The sequence below is a fragment of the Nicotiana tomentosiformis genome, chromosome 1 (genome assembly GCF_000390325.3).
Source record: "Nicotiana tomentosiformis chromosome 1, ASM39032v3, whole genome shotgun sequence".
Taxonomy (NCBI): domain Eukaryota; kingdom Viridiplantae; phylum Streptophyta; class Magnoliopsida; order Solanales; family Solanaceae; genus Nicotiana; species Nicotiana tomentosiformis.
In genome coordinates, this window is record NC_090812.1 from 159,052,416 (window position 1) to 159,063,348 (window position 10,933).

The following is a 10,933-nucleotide window of genomic DNA, read 5'->3' on the forward strand; positions in this document are numbered from 1 at the left end:
AATTCAAATTTATTATTGGACTATTAAAATTCTATTCATTTACCAATAAAAAACACAAAGGATAACAAAAGCAAAATGTCCCACTAACTCAAAAGTACATTAGTACAATGTTTAGTGATCTCTATTTTCTAAACATTAAATTATTGGTCTAATATTACCCCACCGATAGAAAACAATCTTATTTTTACTCTTAATCCCTAATATCATGGGCGAAGCTATGTTCCACCAACGGTGGTCAACATCACCAAAAAATTATATTGTATATAAAATAAAATATTATTTATTATTGATTAAAAATAAATTTTGAACACACTTGCATAGCCAACTGGGAAAGGTTTGAACACCCTTATTGAATTTCTTGAATTCGTCACTGCCTAATATGCGAATAATTTTGAATTATATTTAAAAGTTGAGGGGTAAAATTAAATATTTTTTCTTGAGGATTTGAACGTCATTTCATCCTTGAGTTTCCTCAAGGACAAGAACAAATATGAGACTAGTTGCTAACAATAAAAAATCTTAATAGACTAGTAACGAAGGACAAAATTGAACAATTTCGAATAATATACTAAATTTAGACCTTTTCTCTTTTTATGTAATATATTAGCAGTAGAAACAGAAAAATATTGAAATAATATACCACGACGAGTTTTAAATTTTTCATAGTAAATAAATTTGAATTCGTTACAAATTTTAAATTCATATCGAATAATGTTAGGGTATAGAATACTTTATAACATGCTAAAAGTAATCATATGATTAAATTGGAAGACAGATGTAATTTGTATTTTAGCAAGTACTATAGAATTTTGACATACGTAAATTTTCGAATTATCTTCTCTCTCTCTCTTTTTTTTTCTTTTTTCTTTTTTTTTTCTCCCATCTTCATTTTAAAATTTTCTATTTTTTTTTTTTTTTGGTATTTTGAGCTAATCATTGTGATTGGTAGCATGTATTGATAATTCGTAATGGGTTCAATGTTCTAGTTTATTTTAGCAAAGTATATAAAATCTGTGCATGCATGTTAATAGTTATTTGTTTTTTTATAGTAAATATAGCTTTAATATTAGATATATGGTAACACATTTCCACATCTTTATGAGGTGCATGGATAGTAGAAATTAGCAAAGATATGTGTCTATTTGTTAAGTCTTATAGTTATGCATGTATCCATTAAATTTTAGTAAAAAGAAATAAATTAACTAAAATTTGTTTAAGATTGAACTTTTATCTTTTTTGAGTGAATTATGAATAAGACAATTGAAACACTTACACTGCTTTCTTAATAATTAATTATTTTACAAGACGAAAATATGTCTTCACTGGAATCCTTTCTATTTTTCCAAATATATATATTATAGTATTATTATTGAGAAGGAAAGGCAACTATCTGATTTCCAAATATATCTATCTCAAATATCAATCTAAACGGGCATCATCCACGAGTTATGTTCGCATTCGAATAACTTTCCATACTCAAAACAATATTCAAAAAATTAGACTGAAATTACCAAATTTGAGAGCAAAGAAAGGGATGAAACGTGGACTTTTCAGTTTATTTTTCTTTAGTCAGCGAAAGTCCAAATATGCCTCTATACTTTCGAAAATAATCTAAGAATACCTCTCGTTATACTATTGGGTTATCTATATCCCTGCAGTCATACTTTGGGTTCAAATATACTCATCATTTAAATGGAAGGACACATGTCATCGTCCTGTTGGCCAATTCTAAATATATCCTAATTAATTAAAAACACTCATTACCTATACCCAAAAATCAATTTTTTAAAGCAATTTATTTTTTTGTAAAAACTGGAAAAAACTGAAATTGTTTTTACTAAAAACTGGAAAAAAAAAACGAAAATATTTTTTTGTCAGTTTTTACAAAAAAAACTGCTTTTAAAAAAATGAAAAATATTTTCTAAAATAATATTTTTGTAAAAACTGAAAAGCAATTTTCTAAAGCAATTAAAAACTGAAATCTTTTTACCTAAAAACTGAAAAAAAGAAAATATTTGTTTTTTTCAGTTTTTACAAAAACATTGCTTTAGAAATTTGCTTTTCAGTTTTTACAAAAATAATTGCTTTAGAAATTATTTTTCAGCTTTTTTTAAAAGCAATATTTTTCTAAAAACTGGAAAAAAATATTTTTGATTTTTTCAGTTTTTGATAAAAAAAACATTCAGTTTTCTTCAATTTTTACAAAAAATATTGCTTTTGAAAATTGCTTTTCAGTTTTTTTTCTTCCAGTTTTTACAAAAATATTGCTTTAGAAAATATTTTTCAATTTTGTTTTAAAGTATTTTTTTGTAAAAAAATTGGAAAAAAAATATATATTTTCGATTTTTTTCAGTTTTTAGTAAATAAAGATTCAGTTTTTTTCAGTTTTTACAAAAAAAAATTGCTTTAGAAAATTGATTTTCGGGTATGGGTAATGAGTCTTTTTAATTAATTAGGAGATATTTAGAATTGGCCAACAGGACGATGACACGTGTCCCTCCGTTTAAATGAGGGGTATATTTGAACCCAAAGTATAACTGCAAGAGTATAAATAACTCAATAGTATAACGAGTGGTAATATTAAACCATTTTCGAAAGTACAGAGGTATATTTGGCCATTTGCCGTTCTTTAGTGTTTGGATTGGATTATGGTTTAGGAGTGCTTTGGGTTTGTTTTGAAATAACTAGTTGTAATTTCATATTTTTAAGAAAACAACACCAAGTTGGTGCCCGCACTTGGGTGCTAACTCAATATTTCAAATCCTCAAGTTTAGCACGTAGATTTATCCCGCGGCGGATCCAGAATTTTAAAGTTATGGGTGCTCGCCGATAAAGACTCCAAAAGAAGAGGAAAAATAAATTTACTTATGGATGCTAACTCAATATTTATCTAAATATTTGTACGATTGCCTATATAATTTACTAAATATGGTAAAAGTTAATGGGTGCTTAAGCACCCATAAGTGTCCATGTGCATCCGCCACTGCATTTATATATATGTACCTAATATTTATATCAAATCAATAAAAACAAAACAAATGTCTTTTATATGTAATTTTTACTTAACCAAAGTTTATATTATCACTTTATTTTTTACTGTTAAGATTACTTGCATTATTTTGGTATATAAACAACAGATGCTAATAAGTGTCTAATCTTGCTTTTTTTACGAGTGAGATTTAAATTTTTGATTATTTTCATGGGTTCAAAGTGTTTAACTATTCTGAAAAACTTTATATCGTTCGCTCTATAAGTCTACGCCACTGGTTCGTATTAAAAAAAAATAATTGATTACAATCTACCCCTACTTACAATCTTATTCTATAAAGGGCAAAAGAATCATTTTATGAGAGCTAGACAAATTAGGAATGATTGGGGATAATCTATTGAGATTTTGAAAAGCAAACTCTAAACACTGGTGGCATTAGGAATGAAAATCGTAAAAGAAAAAGAGTTTCATGATTTATTTTTTTTAACTTTTTCCAAAAAAAAAAATGGTAAAAATTTTCACGTGGCGCCAGTTTTGTGCCACCCATTAAATTTGTACTCACTTTTAAAAAATATTTAACTGATACCCAATTTTTGGATAACTTCAAATACATACATTTTTCTCTTCTTATTTTCTGTTGTTTTCTTCTCCTTTATGTTTAGAGCTTCTTCTTCTTCTTAATTGTAAAATGGGTTATTAAAGTTATTGTTGTTTTAATAATTTGATGATTGAGATTTGTTCTTTATGATATTTGAAAGTTATGTTTCAAATTTGAGCTAATTTGGAGTAGATTTGAGCATTGAATCGTATATTAAGTTGTTGAAATTCGAAGAATAAATTTATGTTTCAGAACTTAATATCTGAAATCTGATATTGCATCAATAGATTGAATCACTTAAGATTCGAATTTCTAAAGTCGCATTTGAAAAACAGAAGAACTTCAAATTTGATTTTTGAAGTTGTATCGAAGAGATTGAACAACTTCAAATTCGAATTCCCTGAAGTTGTATTTAAAAGATAGAAAAACTTCAAATTTAATTTCTGAAGTTAAGATTCAACTACTTCAGATTCGAGCGGGTACACTTTGCAAACTTTGTACATTGCCGTTATAACTTTAATGGCAGCCCCAAAAGTTTTTGTATATATGAAAAAGGCCCAAAAATGTCACTCCAAACACCATGTGTACAGTGTTTTAGTTTTTGAAATAAATAACTAAAAGACGTCTTTCAGTTTTTAGAAATATTGAAACATTTCTATCTGTTTTGTTTGGTAAAATAACTTGTTTTCGGAAAGTTGGAAAAACGATTTCTAACGTTTTTGGAAGAGTTCGAGTCATGTGAAAGAAAGAGATAAAAAGACATTAATTCTTGGAGTGGACTGGTGTAAAGAAAAAAAAAGTTAAGTTATCAACACGTGAAAAGATTTATTTATATTAATTATCAGTAAATTTAATTTTACAATAATAAATTACTAATTATTTTTACCAAATTACCAATAAATATATATTAGTAAGAGATTATAAGTAATTTGATCGTCCAAACAGAGGCGGAGCGAGGATTTGAAGTTTATGGGTTCGGAAAAAATCTTTTTAAATTACTCGGTTCTAAATGAATATTTTGTACATATTCAATGGGTTTTTAAAGATAAATATAAGATTTTAACCAAAGCTACTGGGTTTTGCCGAACCCGTAGGAAGTATGCTGGCTCTGCCCCTGCATCCAAATATATCTTTTTTACTCATATTAGCATGAACAGACAGATTCAATGCATGGGTGATTTAATGAATTTTGTGGCCTAAAGCCAAAATATATTAAAAATCATTAAATTTGTATGGAAATGCATATGATAATGAGACATAAAATAAACCTGCATGACTTACATCTAGTAAGAAGAGCAGAATGCGTGATGTGTAGATTAGACTCACATCACTTCTGAACTCTCGCATACATAAGTATAATATTTACGTGAAAACGAATAGAGGGGTGGACTCATTATCTTTCGAGTTCGAATTGTGTGCCATTGCCCTCGAGAATTTCTTAGCTAAAAAATATGAGACACCGAAGAACTTGCATTTTGATGTATGGATCAATCAAATATGACAAAAAGAAATAACGAATTCAGAGAATATGAATTGAAATTAAAGGCTAAAATAATCAAAACATTAAAGAAAAAAGAGTACACTATTTAATGAGAGAGAAGGTAAATATATTATTTATTTACTAGCTCAATCATATAACCGTAATCAAATTTTAAAAAATATAAAAAATTGAATTTTTTCTTAATAAAAATTGCATTTTTCATATAATACTAAGATAGTATTTTCTATTTTTGGGGACCTAAGGTAAGGTCTTCAACTGCCTTATCTTAGAGCCGCCCTGGTTAGTGTAATTTAAATCCAGTAGGCTTTAGTCAAAATTCTATATTTGTATTTCAAATTTATTATACAAAAAATAAATTTAAAATTTAGTTAGTAACACATGATCTCTTAATTAATGTGATATTTATATTTTCCTGAGTCGAGAGTCTATTGAAAATAATCTCTCTACCTTCACAAAGGTAGAAGTAAGGTATGCATATACACTACCCTTTTCAGACCATACGATATAGGTTAATATTGGATATATTGTAGTTAGTAACACGTGATGTCATTATCTTAAAATTTATGACCCATAAAATTTAAATCGACGCTCCATCTCTAGGTATCAATGTATAGAAATTAAACTAATAAAAAAGGTTGGTTCTTACAAAAATTTCATATTCCTTTGAAACAAATTTCCTTAAAAGTTGAAACCTAGTATAAATATGTAATTCAATGAGTAACTTAATAAACAGGTTCCTCTGCCGAGTTCACGTGCATGGGGTTCACATGCACGTGCCTACAGCCAATAGAACCACCGCGAGAATACTGGCTTTCTATATTTCTTTTCGATCAGTCAAAAATGGAGTAGTCCCCATCATTTTTGCAGGCTAAAAAACACAGCTACCTCACTGCTACTTCTGAATTTTACTACATTACTGAATATATCTTTAAACTTTCTTTTTATATTTACAGTATTAGTTTAATTAATTACATTATCATATATCAAGTTCCCTATGAAAATTAAGTGAAAAATTACTTATTTCTTATAGGTCAACTTAACGTAATACTTAGCTAGTTTGAATATAGATTCGATACAAACTTGAAAAACGATTTTTTTGAAGTTGTGTTAAATTTGTGTCTGACCATGCATTTTCTTTGAAGAAAACTTGAAGTTTTGTGAGTGGAAGAAAAAATTTCACTCAAAAATTGTTCTAAATCAGTTTTTGAGAACTTGGAAATTTTTGAAATTTCCTCCCCCCCAAAACATGATCATATTTCATAAACAAACAATATTTTCAAAAAAATATTTGAAAAATAAAACCAAAATCTATGGCCAAACGGGAGCTTAGTATAAAAGATCTATACAGTATTCTCTGTCCACCATACTTGAACTCGTCTATAATTCACCGGTTCTATTTTATGTGACATTATTTTCTTTATAGTCGGTTCCTAAAAATATAACACATCTCTATATAGGCATATTTTGTTTCATTTTATACTGGACTAAGACATATCTAAGTCACTAGTTTTAAAACACTTTCTTGCTTAAACTTATATCCAGTCAAATAGGTTCACGTAAAATCATATACGGACCCAGAATTTTTACGCAAATGAGGCACATTATTCTACACTTAACCAGTGTTTCCTAAAGATTTTTAGTGTTCAAGGGGTCAATTATTTTAAATTAACTATTTTCAAAATATATACATATTAATATACAAGATTTTCGTCAGTTGCTTACCCCTAGATACGCCTCTGCATAAAATGAAACTACTACTAAGTTCGAAATTTGATCAACAAGAAGATATACTATATTGAGTCATTGTATTTCATGTAACACCAACTAATATACGTACTATAGTATAGTACTAGCTAGTAGTATAAATTTTGAATCAATATATGCATTTATATTGAGTGAACTATCTCATTCACACATGCACAATTATTGGACCACCAAATTCACACACTCTTTATTTTCTTCAACATGAAAACCCATAACCCTACTAAGCTCAAAACCTCACCAAATCACCTCTTTTCTTGTGGTTTCTTCCGCCGCTGTACTCAAACCGTTCTCAGCCCTACTACCACCGCACCACCCACCCTCCCCATTTCACTTTCCGACGACCTACCGGAGCCAACTCCGTTACCATTACCGCCGCCTCCGGCGAGTTCATCGGAGTCTTCATCATCTTCTAATACTTCACAGAGTTTCACTCAATGGAGGTTTCCATTACACACTAATTACACACAAGAACGCCCACCAAGAGAAGATATGCAGATAACGAAAGTTAAACCTCCGGTTTTGTGCACTAATTTGGAGGAGTTATTCCACGTGGCGGAATTACAGTTGACTACTTGTTCCGACTTGGACAAGGTTGTTTTTATGATCCTTTTTTTTTAACAATTTGTTAGTCAAAATGAAAATAGAATAGGTATTTAAATTGTGATAATAGTTGGATTTTTTCCGAAAATTTTGTTTTATAAGCCTATAAATATGCATGTTTAATGAGGAGCATACAATCAACTAGTTCAACTCTACTAGCATTCTCGACACGAATTTTATATACATAAAAATGAGCTATTTTTAAAAAAAATATTGAACTTTAAATCTATAATTTTAAAAAATATATTCTTGCTAATAACAGTTCGAAAATTAAACCCTTTAAATTTAAATTCTGAATTTGTCTTTTAATATATATATATATTATTAATTTCTATGGAAATACATAATTGTGCTATTTTTTAGAATTTGTTAGTCAAAATAATAATACAATATATACGTTCAAATTGTGCTAGTAATTGAATTTTTTTTTTTTTGAATTTTTTGCTTGAATGTATGCTTATAAAAAGGCATGTTATATTTTTTTAAATACCATTTTTAAATTTCTTTACCGCTCCTTTACTTTGTTCTGATTGTTCATTTTTCATTTAATTTTTAAACAAGGTTAAGGCAATGCACATGCTGGAGCATTCACTTGTTCCAAACCCAGTGGCGGCGCCCGTTGACGGCGGCGGAAATTCGGTGACCTGCCCGGAGACAGTGATGAAAGGGGTAGTGGGGTGTTTAAAGGACAGAAAAATATCAAAATCAGCAAGCAAAGTATTATTAGCACTTTGTTTGTCGGAGAATAACCGACACGTGGCGGTCGAGGCAGGAGCTGTAGGGGTAGTGGTGGAAGTTTTGTCGGACTTGGAAGTTGCGGCGGCAGAGCGGTCGTTAGCGGCGTTGGAACTGCTGTGTATGGTGGCGGAAGGGGCGGAGGAAGTAAGGACGCACGCGCTGGCGGTACCGATGATGGTGGAAGTTATGGGGAGATTGGAAGGGAGTCGAGGGAAGGAATATGCTATTGGTGTGCTGGCGGTGATATACGGCGGCGCGTGTGACGGTGCGCCGGTGAATGCTCCGCCGGAAGAGGTGGCCCGTGCGGTGATGTTGGCTTTGCAAGGTGATTGTAGTGCTAGAGGGAGGAGAAAAGGGGCTCAGCTTCTAAAAATCCTGCAAAATTATGGACAGCCCGACCCGACCCAGGAAGTGGAGGAAGTGGAGCCCCGACCCGTTTGAAACCTTGTTTGTTTTTAATAAGTAATGCTTAACTAGTGACCTATGCTCCGTGTGAAAATAGCCATTTTCATTTAATTTTTTTTCTTAATAATTTGTTATATATTAGTTTTAGATTTGAATGTAAATACCGTAAAAATTGAAATCTTTACTTCTTAGAAGTGTAATTTCTCGAGTTTTGACCTCGAAATATAATAAGTACAAATTACCTTGATTTATAACAATATACTACTATGTTATGGAAGTAAAAACCGGTTAAATGGATAATTTTACTCTCACTGTCTCTATTTTCTTGTATCTGTTTAACGATTTCGATATTTTTGACATAAAACATTGACTAGGTGAAAATTCACTAAAGTCTATTCTGAATAATGTACAATAAGTTTTATGCTAATATTTTTAAAGATTGAACTCTTAAATTTAACGTTTTAATATCTGTTTATGGCTCTTTTAATTTTGTCAATTTTAACTTTCTTTAAAAAAAATTAACTTAGTAATAATAGGTAGAAAACATAATTGAATAATATCAAGGGAATACGATTCTAAACCTTAAAAATTTCAATTGTACAATCCATGGTTGGATTTTATATACACAATATATTGAAGTAGAAGCGTAGAACCCAACCTGTTATGTTGTTAATCCACGAAAGAATTAAATAAGAGGGTATATCTAGCTTTCCATGCAATAATAATATAATATACTCCTTTGAATTTATTTATTTTTTAGTCTATGTAAAAAAAAATTATATATTTTTTAATTTGGAAACAATTTATATTTATTTAATGATTTATAGCCACACAAAATATATGTCCCTCATTTTACATCACAAATTTAAAAGTCTTCTTTATTTTCTTAAACTCTTTGTGTCTAGTCAAATAAATTCACATAAAATTAAAACGGAGGGAGTATACGAAGTCTTGGATTATTTTCCTTAGTATTAAACTATCACCTGAAACTTACCATAGATTTTGTTGAAAAAAGTGTTGGGTTTTTGGGACAGCTTCACGTGGTGGTGGGGTTGATATAAACTGCATGCAGTACTGTATCGTCTGTAGTTTTATTACACAGAGTTTGCTGAGGCAGAAATGAAGTTAGGTCATCATTCATCGGTACTGAAAAAGGTAGGACATTGCACTATTGCACAGAGAGCGAAAGAGTAGATGTCCCAAAGGATCCGGAATTTAAAGTTTACGATTTTTATAACGATCTTAAGTAAATATAATGGGATTTATAATCAAATATTTAGTAAATTTTTAATACATATATAGGATATATACAAAAGTTACTCTATTCATGAGAACCCACATATAATAGGCCGGATCCGTATATTTTTCGTATACACCGAAATAAATTTACTTTGAAGTCTGGAGTAATCTTAATATTTATGTTACGTGAGGCTCAGCAGTCATCAGAGGGGGAAATATTCTCCACTAACGGGTAATTCGAATTGGATATGAAAATTTCGATTTGAATTTTCGGTTTTCGGATTGAAGAAATGATAATTCAAATAAACTCGGATTGAATCGAACTTTTTAAGTTTAGATTCGGATTAATCGGTTTGGATATTTTGAATTTTTGGTTTTGAGCTTATAAGTTGAGATGTTTCTTCTCTAACTTCTACGATAATGAACATCCAAATGAAGTATTCATGTTAAATTGACTAAAAAGTTTTTCATTTTCACAACAAGCATCCAGATAAAGTATTCAAGTAATGAAATCATCATAAAAAAAATACAACAAAATATTAGTAAGGCCGATAAAAAGTAGCAATAGTAAAATCATGTCCAAAATAGAAAGTATTCTGATAGTAACTTAGTATTAAATATATGAGATTATGTCTAATGGTTAGAATATTGGGCTTGTTACTGTTGGCATATGAATAATGAACTAAATATAAAATTTAAAATTTTTGGATATCCAAAAATCTGAAGTACCAAATCCAATATCAAATCCAAAATAAAAAAAATTAAAATTAAAATTAAATCTGAAATCCAATCCATAATCTGAAAATCCAAACCAAAAATCCAAACAATTCGTATTTCGATTTGGATTTCGAGTTTGCCCAAACTATGTCCAACCCTACTACCAATATTTCTATTTTTATTTTCAGAGCTTTTCTATTTTTATTTTCAGAGCTTGAAGTCGAGACCTCTAGCTAAGTATAAAGGATCTTTATACATCTTCACAACCCTTAGTGGTAACCAAAATAATTTATCATTAAAATTTATTTTTAATTTGTTATTATCAAAGAGCCAAAAGAGCATCATACCTATATATTTTGCGCTCAAACTAATCTTTGAATTT

General features: G+C 29.6%; 1 protein-coding gene across 1 annotated transcript; it reads left to right on the forward strand.

Moving 5' to 3' along the window:
• The first annotated feature begins 6,983 nt into the window (after nucleotides 1–6,983).
• Nucleotides 6,984–8,852, forward strand: LOC104098657 (U-box domain-containing protein 1). The gene is made up of 2 exons (XM_009605446.4): nucleotides 6,984–7,443; nucleotides 8,014–8,852. The coding sequence occupies exons 1-2, from the start codon at nucleotides 7,054–7,056 to the stop codon at nucleotides 8,629–8,631; spliced, it is 1,008 nt and encodes a 335-aa protein (XP_009603741.1). The 5' UTR covers nucleotides 6,984–7,053; the 3' UTR covers nucleotides 8,632–8,852.
• Nucleotides 8,853–10,933: the final 2,081 nt, after the last annotated feature.